At 40.5% G+C, this 19,310-nt stretch overlaps 1 protein-coding gene across 1 annotated transcript in view; it reads left to right on the top strand.

Moving 5' to 3' along the window:
• Nucleotides 1-5,586: 5,586 nt before the first annotated feature.
• LOC115247966 (BMP/retinoic acid-inducible neural-specific protein 3-like) overlaps nt 5,587-19,310 on the top strand; it is a 36,207-nt gene continuing 22,483 nt past the window's right edge. Inside the window, exons 1-2 of the mRNA XM_029831141.1 lie at nt 5,587-5,598; nt 6,469-6,532. Coding sequence (XP_029687001.1) covers nt 5,587-5,598; nt 6,469-6,532 — 76 coding nt within the window. The remainder of the gene's footprint in view (nt 5,599-6,468; nt 6,533-19,310) is intronic.

The following is a 19,310-nucleotide window of genomic DNA, read 5'->3' as shown; positions in this document are numbered from 1 at the left end:
TGTTCAATATTAAGTGAATACAACACACCAAGTGTTCAATATTAAGTGAATACGGCACCCCATGCACAATGCAACCAACGAACGATAGAGGAGACAGGAAGTGACGCAATACTCACGCAACCTGACGCAATACACTGACAGGGTCAGTGTGGGAAATTCCCAGCATGCTTTGTGGCAGTGTGTCTGTGGGTTCAGGTTGGTGTTAACCCTGTTTTTGTTTGTTGTAAATGTTATCTTTTGCAACTTTAAATGTTAGTGTTCTATTTATTGAGTTCTGGTTGTTGATGTATTTAATTACTGTTTAATTACTGTTTGCACTTGCACACCATAAGCCAGGTAATGTGTGTGATTGAAGACCTCCCTTCGTTCACGTGTCTTCAGTTCCGTGCTTAATAAAGTGACGCTTTTCTGCAGTTGAACTGTAGAATAAGCTGGCAGAAGTCTGTGTCTGAGTTCTTCTGCAACCTAAAACCATAACTTGTAACAATAATATTGCAATCTTATCAGGTTATTTTTGACGATTTTTTTTATGTGTGTTGCAGCTGTACCTGCAGTGGAAGTTTTATAGCCATAAAATGGTTATTGAGGGTTGGATTGATTCAGACGGAGCACTACTGAAGGCCTAGGTGTAAAATGCACGGCCGGCCACTGTATATACTGGGTCTTTCCACATATCTGTTTAAATGTCACGTATTTATAATGGAAAAAAAGAGAAGTCATGTGAGAACTGTAGATGTGGCTGCATTCAGAATCAACCCATCACATTCAAACTCATGGCAATTTGCAGTCAGAACACACTAACACACCCAAGGTGGCTCTGCTTTCTTGAAAGTGTGTAGGTTGCATCTAACAGCAAAAGCCATCATCTGCAGAGAGCTTCCAGAGCATCACAATGTTCTCGTTACCCTGGACAGCCTCATGGAAGACAACACGGTTCAAAACAGGCAAGAAGACTCAAACATCTGGAGGTAGAACCCAAAAGCACACATGACTCATCCCTACACACTCAGAGTTACTATATATACAGTGCTAAGCCACTAGCTGGGGGGGAAGGGGGGCACGGGAGGGTTCATGAAGTTCCCGGTTATTTTTTCTCTCCCAGGCATTGGTCAGTCCAGAGTCATCAACACAGTGCTCAATGCTGTAGTGAAGGGTGTGCTATAAAGATGACCATGCTGACGTTAAGGAGCCCTTCCTCCTTAGGTCGGACAAAATGTAAAATGTGAAGCATTCAGCAAGGTCTACATTTCAGCCCTCGACCATGCATGTGGATTTTTTGGTTTGAATTAGTTAACGTAGAGTTTCTGAAACTATCAGACGAACTATCCCAACATTAAGATCCTATCAGTGATAAGTAGAAACACTTTTAGACAATGTACGTTCATCGATATACTTGACATCTGATGCTGTTTATAGTGTCCTATTTTCATGGATTTTTCAGACAGCTCAATTGCCCACCAACTAGAATTAACATTTGTTGTATTAATGTTTTCAACACCATAAGAAAGGCAAATCATTACGGGATGCTGGAAGCAACTCAGCACCTTCACGGTCATATTTTAACTAAGAGGGCTTGTTCTCTGAAAAGTAGCAGAAAAAAAAGATTTGCTCTGTATCTTGTGTCAGTAGAATATAGTTGTTATCCAGTAATTCCACCTCACGTGGGCTCCAAATCTTGAAATCTAAAAAGCCATTTGCATCCTTTGAGTCATACTCTAAAAATGGATGTAAGCCAATGATTTACTGGATAGATTAAAATGATTCTGAAAGTGCAGTAGAAACGTTACCAGAGAGACACCTTATCTAGAAACCTTCCTGCTCCCCTGTGATGAACTGTGTTGTAAGTGCTTTTACACTGAGCTGTGTTGATGTGTTTTTTTTGTTTTTTTTCCAAACTAGATCATAAAGTGTGCTTGAAACTGGTATTTTCTACTCCGGTAATTCAACTGGGAGGACCAAATGCTGCTTAAATCAACCACTAGTGATCTAAACACACTCAGAGCTAAAGCATCTCACTCAGAGGAGAGCAGTAATGCTATCAAAACTTCATGGAATGAAATGATAGTTTTCAAGTGCATAGTTGGATCAGTTTGCTACCACTTGTGGGACGGAAAAATGAGTGGAAAATTGGGTTTTATCGAGGTAGTATTTATCTATTTCCTCGCTACCTTTCTCTTAATCCTTTCTCTTGCTCTCCTTCGTAGCTTCCTGGCACTGACGAGAGACTGGGAAAGGGCAAATTGAAGTAAAGTCAGAGGGACAGAGGCATAAAAAGTGTGATGGGGCTTAGACTGAAGAGAAATCAGTGATGTGTGAAAGCATATTCTCTGATCAGCCTTCATTGTGGTTTGAGGGGACTGAGGAGACAGCAGAGAAGAGGAGAGCAGAGTGTGACATTTGCTGAAATAAAGCATCTGACAGCTTCTCCAAGGTCAAATATATGACCCCTGAGCAAGTGGGAGTCAACCCTTCATGTTGTCTTTTGCACAGCAGAATGTCTTCTGACAAGCAAGGTCCTGGGGCGGTCAGTGTGGATATATATGCTCGCACACATACTCGTGTGTATATATAAACTACCGGTAATATATATAATAATAACTAGTCTGTAAGTCTGACCAGCTCATGTTTTTTTGCCCACACACTCCATGCTGCTTTTAAGATCTCCCATCACTGTGATCCTGTCAGACTCCACACTGATGCAAGTCTCAGCTACCTCATCTTGTCAATTTTCCGGAAGATTGTTGCTGCTCTCTATAAGGACGATTGGAACTTTACTGTTAACGTACACTGATGTGTTTGAATGTGATAATTCACCCACTGGCTTTCAGTATGGAAGAGAATGGAAGACCAGTCCACTCTTATCCCTGCCAGTTTTCACTGGGAAAATAAGAAAAAACTAGGGTGACTTTTATAAATGAGCTTTTGCAACCATAAGTCTATTGACTTATCTTAAACAAACATCATGAAATCATAAATCACGTCATCCGAAGGTTCTTCCATGTGTGAGATAACTGCCTTAAACTGGTGGTTATAAGGACACACCACAGATGTTGGCATCTTTCACAAGATGCTCTTGTGAGTTCATCATTTCATCGCTGTTAAAACATGGAATCGGAATGATTTTCCTTATTTAAATGGCACTGAACATATTGAGATGAATAGAAAACTAGGTGATGACAAATCCAAAATAAAAAGATGCGAAGCTGTGCGGAGATTCTGTGGGTTTAAGTGCTTGAAGACAGGTCCTAGAGACACTAATCCTTTCACTTTTCAGCATTCCACAGTGCCTGTCAGAAGTATGCTCGCTCTGAAATCAGTTTGAATAGTAATATTTTGGAATTGTAAAGTTGTTCCTTAAAAAAAAAACACCTTAAGATATTTTTCTTCATCAAACTTGAGCTCTAAAACATATACCATATTGAGACATTTTACACCCTTTTCCACTGAATAGCATAGCTGCAATTACATTTCCTTTAATAAAAAAGAACACAGCATTTAAAAAAAAAAAAAAAAGCAGAATTATGCAGATCCAATTATCCTTGCCTTATAAGAATATAAAATAAAGTCATATTGTGGTGTGTTTAAGTATGAATCATAATGTGGAGCTTCCCTTTACACATCAGAGCTGTAATGTGTACGTTTGAAATTCAAGTGGATGCCACATACATACTTTTTTCAAGCATATGTGTCCGCAATGGCTATGCATGTGTCAAACCACCATTGTCAAATTCAGGGAGGCTTTCAATCTTGCAGTCTGCATTGCGATGATGGTGTGGTATATGTGACTGTGTGCTCCTCTGAATTCTGTCAGGGACAGGGAGGGGAAGTGAGTTAGCACGTTCTTCTCTATACAGGTAAGGTAAACGCTGTCATTCTACGCTCCAACATGACTGTGGTAAAGATAAAGATAAATATAAAGATAAAGCTGATCAGTGATTGTCTGGACAATATCATATTTGTGTTTGAAAGTCCAAGAAAGATACTCTGATATTTAAACGATAGATTCTTTGATGTATTCTCCATCTGAACAGAGCTTTGTGCCTTACTGTTCCAGAGCTGTGGTTTGAAGACATGAGTCGCTTCTCTGCCTGCTGCCAAAAAAATAAAAAATCCTCATTCGCATTGGCTGTGGCACTGTTTCAATGAGCTTCTGCAATTGCAGAATTTTTTTTCAAACCAGGGTTGTATTTTTTTTCACCAAGATCTTGTATTGATGTTGGGAGAGTTGGACCATTGCACAAATCCTTCTCCAGCACATCTTAAAGATTCTCATTGGGGTTAGGCTCTGGACTCTTTGCTAGCTATTCAACATGTGATGATGTCTCAGTCTCCCTGAACCACATTTTAAGCCCGATGAATGCTGGCATTGTCACCTTAGAATACGCCCCTGTCCACGGAGTGGACAATATCGACGAAAGATTCACAAAACAACCTGGTCATATTGCATGTTTAGTCAGCTGACCTCATTCTTTGGTCACATAATGTTGCTGAACCTGAACCTGAGTGCAGTAACCCCAGATTGGAGCACTGCTTCCGTAGGCTTATGCAGTAGGCACTAGGCATGATGGATGCATCACATCTATCTCTGTTCTTTCCCTGATGCACCCATCGCTCTGGAACAGGGTCTTTAGGCTAGGCAAACTGAAGGCTTTTTTCCAAATTTGACTCAGACCTCTTAGGTTTGTAGAGGGGCTGAAGAGGGACATACAATCTCTGACCTAGACACAAAAACACACAATTCAATGTGATTTACAATTTTGGTCTACCGGTATATGTGTGTTTGCAGGGAGGCTGGCAGGAGTTTATTGTTTGGCATTTTTGTGGGAACTAAATCTGGATAAAATAGGTTTCTAGCATGGGGTAGAATGCAAAAACTGATTCTTATAAACAGATCAAAGGTTTTCCAACATGGAATTAACATCTGTTGTTTCAATAGACTGTTTTCCTTATGTGGTTTCCGAATGTTTTTAAATTAGATCTTAAGGTGAACTCATGACCTTCGGTGACATTAAATAAAATGTTGGTGTGATTCATTATTGCTGTTTCTGTTCTACCAATACAGATTTATACATAACAATCTTATTATGCAGACATTTCATGTGAAACATGACTACATGTGAAAATGGCACCAACACAATGGCTTCCCATTTTTACCTTTTTAAATTTTAAAATTGGAGCTTGTGAAACTCAGTAAAACAGCAGCAATTTTCTTTGGCAGCCAATCTGAAGAAATCCAGGCTATAATACATCTGAATCGTTCTGATTTTCTAACTTAGTTACACGTGCAAACATTTACATTTTAACAGACACTACAGTTAAAGTTATACCAAGATTTCTGCTCCGGGAGCCTTCACCTCTTTTTCTGCAGTTGAAGAAAGAAATTCTATTTCTTCTATTGTGTGTGCTCAGTTTCACCGAAACTCAAAAAACAAATGAAGGCAGGGACGGACTCAGTATTCTATAGGAAAAGATAAAATCCTCAAATAAACTGTAGTCACGTATCGACAACTGTCTCAAAAAAGCTCTCCGCAAAACCTATTGAAAGTATTCAGGGCTTGTTTACCAACAGCACATTCATATATCACGATGTCCCAAACGGTGAGACTGAGAGTGTTGGTGGGCTGAAAAACACCTTTGTAGCTGTGATGAAATGTTAAAATAACAGGAATGCAGTGCAGTCGAGAGAGGGTGTGTTTTCCTCTTAGCTCACCACACTCACTATGCTGGTATTGTTTTAAAAAAGGAGCAGCACTTGATGCTCGCTGTTATTTCTGCACAATAGATTCACCCTCATTCTCTGCCAGGCAGGGTCAGGGCCTGGTTTGTTTCTGTGCAGAAAGTTCCTGCTTTCTTTTTGCATAATTCATGTATGTTCCCCCTCCTTTCCAGTTTGAAAGAGAAGTCTTTGTTCAGCAGATGCAAAGTGTGTATGTGGATCCTTAATGAGTTAACAAGTCATATAAATAACAAGGAGCAAAATAGAGTCAGATAAAAGCACCTATACATCATTTCTAAATGTGTCCTCTATGAATAAATATGTTTAAAAACATCCATCCATCCATCCATCCATCCATCCATCCATCCATCCTCTACCGCTTATCCGGGGTCGGGTCGCGGGGGCAGCAGCCTAAGAAGAGAAGCCCAGACTTCCCTCTCCCCAGCTACTTCTTCCAGCTCATACGGGTCTCCCCAGGCGTTCCTAGACCAGTCGAGAGACATAGTCTCTCCAACGTGTCCTTGGTCTTCCCGGGGGCCTCCTACCGGAGGGACATGCCCTGAACACCTCACATAACATGACTTCTGGATTAAGGGGTGCACCAGTCGTTCCTCCAGACAGGGTTAATCATGTGTGGTTGAGTATACTTCCCTATTCGGGTTTTGGTTCATATTTTTTTTCTGTTAATGTTGTGTTTGATGGATATCTCGTATTTTGTGTCATTGTGTTTTGTGTCGATGTTGTGATTTCAGGGCCAGCATAAAAAATGTCAAGGTTTTGACTCAACAGACATGGAACTGAGCAATGCAGACACAGGTAACTGGATTGGTTCAGGTCCAGGTCCTAGTCAGCAACAACAGCAAGGACAGGTCCAACGCGAGACAGAAAACAGGCCGAGCGAGACAAATGAGAATGTGTGTGTCTAAGTGTTTTGTCAATATTGATGACCTTCGTGAACTGGAACATTTCCCTATAATTGTAATGAAAATATTCCAGATTCACAGTCAGACTATCGAACAATCAGTCTCACATCAAACGACTATCATTTGAAATCAGTGTCCTATTAAGATGTTAAAACAACTGCACAAACACTAATCTGTGAGTGCCACAGAGTTAAAACACTTATGGAAACACGTAAAATAATGTGGTACTTTAAATGTTATACAATAATAGAAAGTACAATAGCCTCAACAAGCATGGAGCTGTTGACCTCTTGGCTTTCTCCAAAAGTACAAGTACTTGTGCTGTTATTAGTGAGCGAGTTTATCGCAGATCAACACTAAAATCACTGTGATTTTAAAGTGTAAAGGTCTTCATAAGACAGAGCGTAAAAAAGCAGCTCTTGGTGCTCAGTTTTGGCAGTGTGAGCAGTCCAGCTGGTTTTCAGTGGTTTTCAGTGACCTCAGTTTCAGAGAAGCTAACCCTCATTCTTTCCGTTTCACGCTGTGCTGTAAGTGGTGTCCTGGAAGTTGAAAGTTTCTGTGAGGTCTGACCCAGCATCATCAGAGGTCCAAATAAATGTCCTAGGGCGATCATACTGGGCACTCTGCCAAGGGTCGCTGAAAGGTGCCATTTCTATTTTAACTGTCTTCTCTGTAAGGCCACAGACGCAGCAGAATATCAAGGAAATGAAGGGACAATCTTCTTTTCTTTTGCACTGTCTACACTGTAACTCCATAATCCTTTGTTTAAATCCTTCTAATGTTAAAATGGTGAAGGCAAAACAACATTTCACTTATATTTCAATCCAACTCTGATCATATAAAGACATTTCCCTGCCTGATGTAATGGAGCCCAATGATTCCAAATCAACCCATCTTGATAGAACAATTAACATATGCAAAGGTTTTGCTAACACCCAAGTACACAAATACATTTGAATGTTGACTTATTTATTGAGAGAACATTTTGTCCTTAGGATAGATGACATTAGAGGGGAAGGGGAAATAAATAAATAAGAAACAAAACATCTAAAACTATGAGTGAAAAGGATCCCTTTTCAAGTTTGATCCCCAACAAGATCATTGCTGAAATTAGGGAAATTTTATATATATTTTGTTGTAATTTGTTCACTTTGTGTCTCTGCATGTGTATACTGTGGTGAGTAGTTCCTATAATCTTAAATATTGAAGTCAACTTCAGTTGGCCATGCTGAGATTTTTCTGTGTTTAATGTTTGAAAGGACTGAGAAAACACAATCACTCCTGTCTAAGCTTAAGTGGTTTATCCCTGACTTCGAGCAAAGCCTGTATGAGCTCAGCAGGAGGCCACAGCTCGGTCCATTACTGTGATTTAGCTCCAACATAAATGCAGGAGTTGGCTTGTACTCATTATGTTATCAGCGATTATTCTTTTGCTACAGTCATTATGTGGCTGGAAATTCACTTGTCTACATCTCAGCCTTAAACAAGTCCTTAACATGAGCAATGTCATTCAGATTAGCATTTGTGCATTGATATAACTTAGTTACCCAGCAGTTCAGTGTGATGTACCGAGAATGTAAAAATACAGATTTCAGGGGACAAAATGGCTGAATTATTTTTATTATTGGAAAGATATGTTTCTGTATATTATTATGGTGTCACCATTCAGCTATAGACAGTGGTCATTCATTCCCTTTGCATGTTCTAATGCTGATAGGTTTCCAAAGGTGCTTGTTTTCATTTAAGGGTAAGGATTTACAAAAAGGCAAATGATCATTCTGTTACTGCTAAAAGAGACTCTTGAAGTTGCTTAGACACACTCACTCACTTTCTACCGCTTGTTCTTCCACTGAGGGTCGCGGGGGACTGGAGCCTATCCCAGCACAATGGGCTGAGGCAGGGTACACCCTGGACTGGACGCCAGTCAATCGCAGGGCTAACACATATATACAAACAACCCTTCTCTCTCACACTCACACCTACGGGCAATTTAGAGTTTCCAATTAGCCTAATCCCCAATCATGCATGTCTTTTGACTGTGGGAGGAAGCCGGAGTACCCGGAGAGAACCCACACAGGCACAGGGAGAACATGCAAACTCCACACAGAAAGTCCCCAGCCTCAGTCCCAACTGGGGATCGAACTCGGGGCCTTCTTGCTGTGAGGCAACAGTGCTAACCACCACACCACCATGCTGCCTGCTTAGACACACATCATGACTAAAATTTGAATTACAATACCAGACACAACAAATCATCTGTATCAAGAACTCATTTTCTGTCTCTGCAGGTGTGTTTACAGAGATGGCAGTTGCCCAGCCTTGAGCTCCATTATAAAAGTCATTCTTCCGTTCTAAGCAAGACACCTTGAGTACCCATATGTAACTTTAACTCCATTAAATTTGGTAGGTTCTCTAACATTCCTCACTGTGTGGAAGAGTTTTTATTAAAGTCATTCGTTTTGATGTGAGTGCAAGTGCAGAGAACTCGGGCGGAGGTTGCCTCCCACTCCAGCTGCATAAGCTGCCTTGTTTTTCATCACTGACATCAACTGCATCACTTCTTTCAGGACAGGAGTCTGATAATGAGAATATAGTCACAGTTTATTTATTGTCATGGACCTTAGAACATCGTGGAAGGAGTTTAGGACAGACACATTATAAGCAAAAAAAAAAAGGTTATTAGAAAAATATAGTGAACTGAGATCATTCCCATGGTATACCTTATAATCTCTCACAGGACAATAGTGAGGGCTTACAATGAGGGTTTGCCTCCCCTAGTTCCAACACATGCTGAAAATTCTAGTGTCTTGTTTGTGGTTCATTACTCATTGTACAGACACTTTTGATGATTTATTGTGCTTAAAATGCAAATTTAGAACTCACAGGAAAATGAGAGTGGTTGGATACTTATAACTAATGAATGCCAACACCACTTATCCATTTTATTTTCAGCAACAGGACAGGAGAGTAATAATTGCATGATCTCTGCCTAAAGTCAGACTGTCATATAGACAGCTGGGGAATGCAGTCTGGATTCAAAGAACAATGTTGCTACCGTTTATTTTGTTCTCACTTACATTGTGTTGAGTAAGTATGCTGCATGCGGCATCCCCCACCATCCTGAAGCATACAGGGTAGGTTGTTCCACAATGGCAGCCTGGAAGTTTAACTTCAGCATCCTTGCAGCCATAGGCAGAAATCACCAGGGTGGACCACCCCAATCCTGGAAAATCAACCTTCATATTTTTGAAGTTCTAATTCTGAATAATAATTTAAAAAAGACATATATTGATATCTTAACAAATCATTATAGTATATAGTGTTAATTACAGACAAAGTATGATGCCATAGGTTTTAAAGAACTAGTACCTCGGATTTAGGTTGGTTCACTACCTGCCCCCTCATCAGGTCCACCAGTGCTTCTGGAGTCTGTGTGCAAAGAGCAGGGAAGAGAATTTGCCATTCTGACAGATATATGATAATTCTCATATTCATGCCAGGCGTGTGGGTACTCTTTAAAGTGGCCAAATACATGATGGATTTGGCTCTTCCAAGCACCCCAGAAAACGTAATTTTGATTTCTGTGATCACCCACACATCACGAAAAACTGCTGCCTGATTTTTCTTTCTGTTCTTTATATTTTCACCTTACTGCTCATCAGGGGGTCGGACTCATTCACTGTAAACTGCCTTCACTCTAAAAGCAATTTCGGTGACCACCATGACCAGCTGGCATTAATTTTTCCTGAATGCTCCTACAGACGGCTGACAGCGACGGTGAACAATACGATGAGGGTTCAATTGAAGTTAGGAGAAGCTCAAATTCATGCAAATAGAGTATAGATACAACCACAGCAACAGCCAATCACGTGTCAGTCTGGAATTCCATTACAGCTCTGACCAATCATGGCAAAAGGAAATTAACAAGCATGAAATGTCAAGTCTCTGATTGCAAATCAAATCTCCAATGAGCAGTGTTTAAACTGAGAAAACAAAATGGAAAAAATGCCATTCCAACAGCCAAAATGAAGCTATGATTCATATTCTGGTTCTTCAGTGGAAGAAAAGGGATCATCCCGATGCCACATGGGTACGCTGTTCTGTCAGAGGTGAAAAGGAATAATGCATCTTTGGTTATAATATGCATCATTTATGGTAATAAGTTATTGAAGCAAGTGGCCCCGAGACACGTCAGAATGCAAATTTGTGAGACATTTTTCCTTAGAAAATAATCATTTTAAGAAGCTGACACAATACTTCAACATGTTCCATCCATCATCAATGGAGTGCGTGTCATCTTTAAGTGAATGGCAGCCTTACAGCTTGTAGTTCACATCAGAGCAAAAATGAGATCCATGAGGTCAAATAACTGCCTGAAGAGCTCATAGACAGAGCATCTGGACAAGGCTTGGAAAAAAAAATCTAATTTATTTATTGTTTTCCGGGAGTTCAGCATTTTTCATCATTCTCACATGGTTTGGATCAACCAGGGCTTTTCTTACTAATGTCCTGCTAAACTCAAACCAAAAACTTTGTGTAAAGAGGTAACTAAGAACAATAAAGAAAGCCACCAGCTTGTCAGAATATTGAGCTCTGCCGACTTTGAAGTGTGTTTCTTCCATAAGGCTTTATCCTTAGAAAGGGTGCACATAAAATCCAAAGGAAGCCGAAGGACTTGCTACTCTTCCATTGTGAGAGAAAGCCAGGTAGAGGTGTTTTGGGTATCTGGCTAGGATTCCTCCTGAATGAATCCCTGGAGAGATGTTTTTGGCATGTTCATTTGAGAGGAGACCCCAGGGAAGACCACGGCCAAACTGGAAAGATTACATCTCTAGGCTGGCCTGGGGAAGCTTTGGGATACCACCAGAGAAGAGGGAAGGAATTGGCTGGGGAGAGGGCTCTCCGGCCTTCTTTGCTGTGACTGCTGCAACCAGGATTTGATTTAGCGGCTGGAAGAGGGATGGATGAAAGGATGCAATGGACCAAAGTCTCCACTGCCACAGAGCAGCTTCATCTTGACAGGTGGGAGGTGGAAAGAGACATAGGGGAGGGGGTGATGTAAGCTCTTTGACTGAGCACTTAACCTTTAAAGATAGCACGCCCATTATTATTTCACCAATGCTTTTTCTAATAATTGAGACCTGGTGTCACATGAACCACTGCTGTATTTATTTTTGCTTTTTTTGTTTTGTTTTGTATAATGTACTTTGTATTGCCTATTTGACCATTATTAGGAATATTAATTTAAAAAAAATACTTAAAATGAGAAGCCTCCAGCTGATTCAAAAGTCTGGAGCTGGAGGTCTGACAGGTATTGACCGTGTGCTGGTTTCTCTTCATTGTCTTCCGGCTTTGCGATACATCTTCTGACCAAAAAGGTCCTCATTTGCTAAGCTCCACCATATCTGGAGAAACTAACAGCACTATAATAACTTATCACACCACTCCACTCTCAGAATGTTGGTTTACTGCTTGTTCTTACACTGAAGGGCAGAGCGTTTAGCTATCAGCTAGCTATCAAGCCTTCCTGCTGTTGACCAGCTTGCTGTCCAGGTACGGGAGGCTGACACCTCTACTTTAAAAATTAGACTTAAAACCTTCAAATCTTTGATAAAAGGTATAATCACTAAATATGTATTTACAGTCATTACAGAGTCTTTGTCATTGTAGTTACAGTCATTCAGTGACAGGTTTCTGTCACCCTGTTAACTCATGGACTCCTCTTCCCCTCTCTCCTCTCCTCTCCTCTCCTCTCCTCTCCTCTCCTCTCCTCTCCTCTCCTCTCCTCTCCTCTCCTCTCCTCTCATCTCATCTCCTCTGTGTATTTAAATCAAAAGCAATTTGCCAAATTTAACATTCTTTCAAAGCCAAATCTGTATCTTACATGTGTGTTTATAGAGCACTGACATTAGATATGAAACAACCACTTATTGATGCGGATGATGATGTTGCATTGTAAATAAGATACTCTGTTGGATTAAAAAAAAAAGTTGGTGCCTCACATGCATCAGCTAAAAAAAAATTTGTTAATATTCAAGGGGATAATAACATGTATTTCTTTTGTGTTTTAATATTCAATTTAATTTACAATGACTGAGAGGTCAGAGGTCATGATGATGTCACTGATCAGCACTGATTCATGGTTATGCTAAGGAAATCAAGTGGAACAAATAACATTGAAAAAGTGAAGAAGATGAGTCATGTCTTGCTTTAAACAGGTGCAACACACAGACACACATACACACACAAATATATGCAATTTTCAGTAATGCAAAAATATGTTTGGGTGAGCTGAGGTGAATGATCTTTTCTGTCAGCCATATTTGCTCATCAGAACATCTGTCAGGATCTCTGCGGGCAGTCTAAAGTACTGATGGCAGGGAGTGGCACACAGGTCCAGTTCTTTTCCAATACTGCATCTCCATTACTCCCCACTGACTTTTGGACAGCAGTCATTCTTTACCAGCCTAACACCATCATTTCAGGTCAACATCCCAGTAACTCCTTCTGTTAACCTGGATGTAACTTAAAACTTTGTTGTGTGTTTCTATCAGAAAGGTGTAAAGTTAGATGGCATGACTCAGTCCTCATTGGTTAAAGTGAAAGACCCATTAATGACATGAATTGTATCACTAATTATTCATCAATCACTGTATCGTGACTAAAAAACAAAATGCATATTGAGCTATAGAGATCAGCTGCTGCTGATATAGCATGTATAGCATGTGGCTCTAACTTCTTAATCCAGGGGACTAAAGAACAGTAAAACGCAATGTCTCCTTGTTCACTGCTACGGCTTGTTGGTTTTAGCTGGGCATACAAGTGGAAAGGTGACAGCCAGCCTCAGCCACATTCAAAGAGGCACTTAGATGTCAAATTCAACATCCTCCTGCTTTTGAGCATGCATAGTAAATGTACAAGTAGTACTGATGTTGATCAGGATCACCATTGCCGATCCATGGCTGAGACAGTATCTGGGTCTATTTTATATATTGTAATGAAAATTGTTTACATTATTGAGCAAAATGACTGAAAAATAGTTTTGTAACAGCTGTGACAACAAACTATCTTTGCCAGGTGCAGGTCAGCTGTGTGGTCCACCAATGGTACAGGAAAGGATCCAAGTGCAAAAGGAAGCTCTTTAATCTGGGTGGAGGCAATTGGGAGGGTGGGCAGAATCAGGCAGGAAAAAACAGGCAGGGAGCAGACAAAAAGGAAAGAAGCTGAAGGTGCAAAACAGTCAAACAAGGAGCAAAAACTTGAGCACACTTGCATACAAAGACAATCTGGCACAAAAGGTGGAAGGGGTGTGGTTTGAATAGGGAAGGGGTTTGAAGGTAATGAGACACAGACACAGACAACCAAGTAACCAAACTACCAAAATAAAACACTAAGCACACAATAACAAAATTGACACCAGACACATCCTTTCAATTCAAATGACAACTCAAATCTGTACTTTGTCACACAGAAAGGAACTATTATTCTTCAACAAGTCCTTCAAAATGTAAAAAGAAGGTAAGAAAATGTAAAAGTGTCATTTTAACATTGAATATTCTAACAGCAGCACAAAAATCAGGAACCCTCTGCATGAGAAATAATTTCTGGAGATAGAGCAAATTCTTCAGTCGTCCATTAAAGTGGCTGAAATAGCACATTTAGAGCTTATTTTTTCCCATTACTGTCTTTTAAGGGTTTCCTTTACTTTGACAGTTTGACAAGTGTTATTGCTTTAGTGGAAGACTGGTGAGGAAGTTATAACAGATGAAGAGCAGATAAATGCTGAATATTGGAATGTACATGCTAAAATTGAAGGTCCTCGGTTTCCTCAGCAAAACAGAAGTAATTCAGTAAGTAAAAGTTAATAGTAAAGCACATACACAACCAAAGTGTTTTACTGTCAGTGTATCAATTAATATAATAAAAGTATATTTTATAATAGAAGAAAAACATTAATTTTTGGCAGCCCTGCACAAAGAATACCCAAGGACGATGAGACTAACAAAAAGACAGTCAGACAATACAAAAAGACCTCCATTTAGAAATCACATACAGAAGGAGAAGAAAAGTTTTAATGAATAATTAAAACCAGTCGCAAATGTTGCAAATTTCAATTTGTTTGGTAGACTGTTCCATAGCCTTGGAGCAAGCACACTAAACACACTGTCCCCTTTCCTCTGCGGAAAGGGGACAGACCATAGAAATTTTAAAATGACTGAGAACCAGACTTTAAGGACTGTGTTGGGGTGCATGGGTATAGCATATAAAAAGATGCAGCGGTGCTCAAACATCCAAGGCTTCAGTCAGTGCTAGTTTATACTGTATTCTGTAACAGGGAGCCTGTGCAAAGTTGCCATGATGGGTGCGATATGTTCACTTTTCTTGCACCAGTGAACATTGTGGCTGCTGCATTCTGGACCAGCAGTAAACAGAAGATTTACTGACTGATCCAATAGTTGATCCATATCAGGTTCTCCAGTGCTGGATCAAGTGTCTTCTAGTAGTGCAGTTTCTGATGACCTGTGAGTCCTCTCACCCTGTACATTGATGACAAGTACAAATAGTTGTGTTATTTAAGTTTCATTTAAAGCGTTCTAGATCATATTTCCATCTAATGTCAATTCATCATTATAGGGTTTGGTATTATTTTAATTACCAAATTTCTTAAAGATTCTGAGAATTTAATGGATAATTTAATGGATTTGTTTAATGGATAAAAGCAATAAGATCTCTAGTCTTGAATCTTTTATTTATTTTTTTCATTTTTGGCCTTAGAAGCTCCATCCACATCACTTACTGGCACCAGCCTAAACACAACAGAAATGGTAGAGATAAGATCACGCCTCATTTGGAGTTGTAAACATTGAGCAAACAGGTACAAATGGTTTTCTAACTGGTTATTCACTATTGGAGGCATCTCCCACTTTGACCTTCTATCACTCTTGTGCTTATAGCCTGTTCTTGTACCACTTTAATTTGGCAGGGGTTTGTGCCACACATGGGGTGATGCTTCCAGCTGCCACCTGAGTTATATACTTATCGACTCATATCTGGGGGCCATTTTTCTGATGTACACAGTGAAATAAATATTTTCTTCTTGGAATGAGGCTTGGCTAGATGTTCATCAGTCCTTAGCTTCCCTTTTTCCCATGTGCAACAGCCCTATGGCTTTGGACTGTTCTAACTTCATCTCTGTGATGTTTCCATGCCTCGGTTGGAGTCCACCTGCGAAAAATTCTACTGGTTGGGCATTAGTTATACCACATTTCAACTAGTACCTACTCAGTGTGACTCAATCATCAAACAATCAATCAATCTTTATTTATATAGCATCTGTTACAATCAAAATTATTTCAAGGCACTTTACAGAATCCCAGGGCCTGACCCCCAACAAGCAACAGTGGACAGGAAAAACTCCCCTTTAACAGGAAGAAACCTTAGGCCAAGCTCATATATGGGCTCATACCAGGCTCATATAGGGGGGACCCTCCTGCTGACGGCCGGCTGGGTAGAGAGGGAAGAGAAGAGGGAGGACAGGTAGAGGAGAGAATAGGTAGAGAGACTCAGCAATGAAATATTGCAGTTTGGAGGTTTTTCCACTAGGTGTACTGGGATTAGCTACTAAAAAATCCAGGGCTCTGGATTTGTGATCAAGAACCCCGTTATTACTCTGAGGAAGCCCCAGAGATCATGTGTGCAGTTCACAGAAAGTTTTTAAAAGTCAACCTTCAATACAGGTCCATGAATGTCCAGAGAGAAGCTTTTCCTCGGTAAAACACACCTGAAAGCCTCTGAAGGATTCTTGGGCTATGAGAAGCAAGATTATCTAATGTGTTAGAAACATGAAATTTCTGTTCTTAAGTTTATTCGTCATGTTTGAAGAAAGCCAGCAACAGCTCCTTTCCTGACCATACCATAGGTGTAGCATGGTGTGGGAGCATCAGTCTTTCTCAGCAGCAGTCTTTCTCTAGCCTTCAGGCGAGAGGCAGGTGCACCCTGGATTAAATTGTCAGCAAATCACGGGCTAAACATACAACGGCAGATAATCATATCGCATTCACATCCTACTGGGCAACCTGTCCCCCAAATACATGTCTATATACTGGGGGAGGAACCCACAAGGGTACGGTAAGACATTCAAACTCTGCACTGAGGCCCCAAGAGGATTACAACCTGGAGGTGACAGTGCTAATCCACTGCGCTGCCCACATAAGGCTATGAAACAACAATATGTGAAGAAAAGTGTAATACTCTAAAATATATCTTAGTGCAATGTTTACCCTCAAATCAAAAGTCAAAGGCAGACAATGAAAATCTACCTCCTCTAAGAATCACAGAACTTCATCATGTGAACAGTAATGCAGAGAAAAAATGGATCGACCACTGGGTGTGAGCAATTACCCAAGGGGCCCGGCATTGCACTGCACGGGGTATGTGAAACCAGTGATGAGATGCGGGAGGGGATAACAGTGAGGAAATTACTGTGGTTCATGAAATAGTTGAGAAATGAGTTCAGGAGACAAAACGAGGGAACATGACCACAGGGAAGAATCAATAGAGTAATCTTTAGTCACAGGCAGAGCAGGCCCAATGCTCAGGATTACTCAGCATGGGGCCATTCCATGGAGAGGCCAGGTAAGCAATTATGAGTCTTGGGAGAAAATTGACAACAAGATCCCCACAGGGAGAAATGATAGCAGGCTGAAAAGCTAGGAAAGCCAGCTAGTCTGTGTCAGTAGGTGAGAGCCACAGAGGAAAATCAAATAATCATTATCTCACCTTCCCGTCCCCACATGCGATAGAAATAAACCACTTCAGTGTCCCACTTCTCTGCCATCTCCTCACATGACTCTTCTAAGAAAACACAAATAGCCTCGTCACCCAGTGTTCACGCTGACAATGGTACAGCTTCATGAATGTGTCAGTGTGTTCAGTATTCTCTCTGCATTTCTGGAGCCTCAAAAAGAAAAGGCATCAATCAAATCTAGAATTCCAGCACTGATGCCTGAGTTCAGGAAGCTTCTTCACTTAACTTCTTGCGTCAGTTGTAGCCTTTCCAAAGGGATTGGAAAATGACACCATGAGAGAAAGCTTCCTGAACTCCAGAAAGCCTCTACCAAAGATATGTAGCAGTGGTCAATACCTGAATTACTTCAAACTGCCCAGCAAAAGCTCACAGGATGGACGAGATACTCTAGAGAAGTAGAAGCCAGCAGAACCTTTGACAAACCACCCATAAATGTCACAGAGAACAAGGACAAGAATAGATAGCTAAAGACAATATGGACAGACATCAGGCAATATTGAAAATACTTAAACAATTTGCAATTAAAGCAAAAGAAGTACTACACTTGACAAAAACAAATAACTAAAAGAAAAGAAAAGAAACAATTGATGTGAAAATAAACAACTGACAAGTAAAATAAAATGAAATATAAATGATTAAATAGTTGGTTCCAATTCATTAAAGACATTAAACATTGTATTTAACTTTTTTGTGTGTAGGATAATTTGTGATACTTTTTTAAACTCTGATTTCATCACTAAGTGATTTTTGTTGCTTAGACATTTACATTTGTGATTGTTAAATTTGGGAAAAGGTTAAAAAAAGAAAATATACAGCATTGTCCTTTGTACTGTAATCATTCAAGCCATTTATGACATCTTGGAACTGTAATATAGAGTATAGTCTGAAAAAGAGTCCTGATAACAAATAATGTCTTTCCAGAGTTGAGTATAAATTAACAAGGCCCAAAACAAATGTTATCTAGTTTTCAGGGTTCATATCACAAAAACACTTAACATTAATGTCACAATAATTATTTTAAACCTTGGTGAGAAATTCTGCATAACTGTATTGAACTCCCTGTCATGTATCATGTACCAGCATAAAAACTTCCATGAAGTGGGGGTGTGTGCTCTTGGCCCCCCTTGGTTTGCCTGTGCCTCTGCGTGCTGGTGTGTCTGGGTGGTCTGGCCTCGCTTGGCCTGGGGTTATGTTTCCCCTGGGCCAGGGGCTCTACCTGCATTCGGAGCGCTGTAGGCCCATGGACTTCAGTTCTTGGGAGTGAGCTGGGGCCTTTCCTAGGGATCTGTACTGCCAGAGGTACAGTGCTGTCTGGCTAAGATAACAGGTGGGGGGAGGTTAGGAAAGAGAGAGTTGGTGAATTTGTGTGTGTGTGAGTGTGTGCATGTGTGTATGTGTGTAGGGAGAACGGGTGTATGTCTGAGAATGTATGTTGGTGTGTGTGACTCGGTGGCTCAGGATCCTTGCATCTGCACCTGGGGGTGGTGCACATCTCCTTCTTCCCTTGACATGGGGCCATGGGGCGGGGTATTGCTGGCTCTGGGTGATGGTGGGGCTTCGGAATGCCTCTACTGTTGGCCACTCGGCCTGAGCAGGCCTGGCTGCCCGGTTTGTGGGTGACAAGGAGACGGTTAATACATTTTTTAAAAAAAAAGACAGTCAGGAAGCTAAAGAAAAAAAATCCTTCATTTACTGTAGCTCTGCTCTTAACACCACTGTTCCAGCAGACTAGTCTCAAATGCCTTTTATTGTTCAATCAAGGGGAAAAACTAAAACAAAATGAGCAAGAGAAATAAGTTCATGATAGACTTCAAATGCTGCTGCTGCTCAGCCCAAAGCATCCTGCTGTAATACGAAACAGCAT

This window comes from Takifugu rubripes, chromosome 22, assembly GCF_901000725.2.
Source record: "Takifugu rubripes chromosome 22, fTakRub1.2, whole genome shotgun sequence".
In the NCBI taxonomy this organism is placed as follows: Eukaryota; Metazoa; Chordata; class Actinopteri; order Tetraodontiformes; family Tetraodontidae; genus Takifugu; species Takifugu rubripes.
The sequence above is the reverse complement of the archived record's forward strand: the minus strand, read 5'-3'. Positions and strand labels throughout refer to the sequence as shown.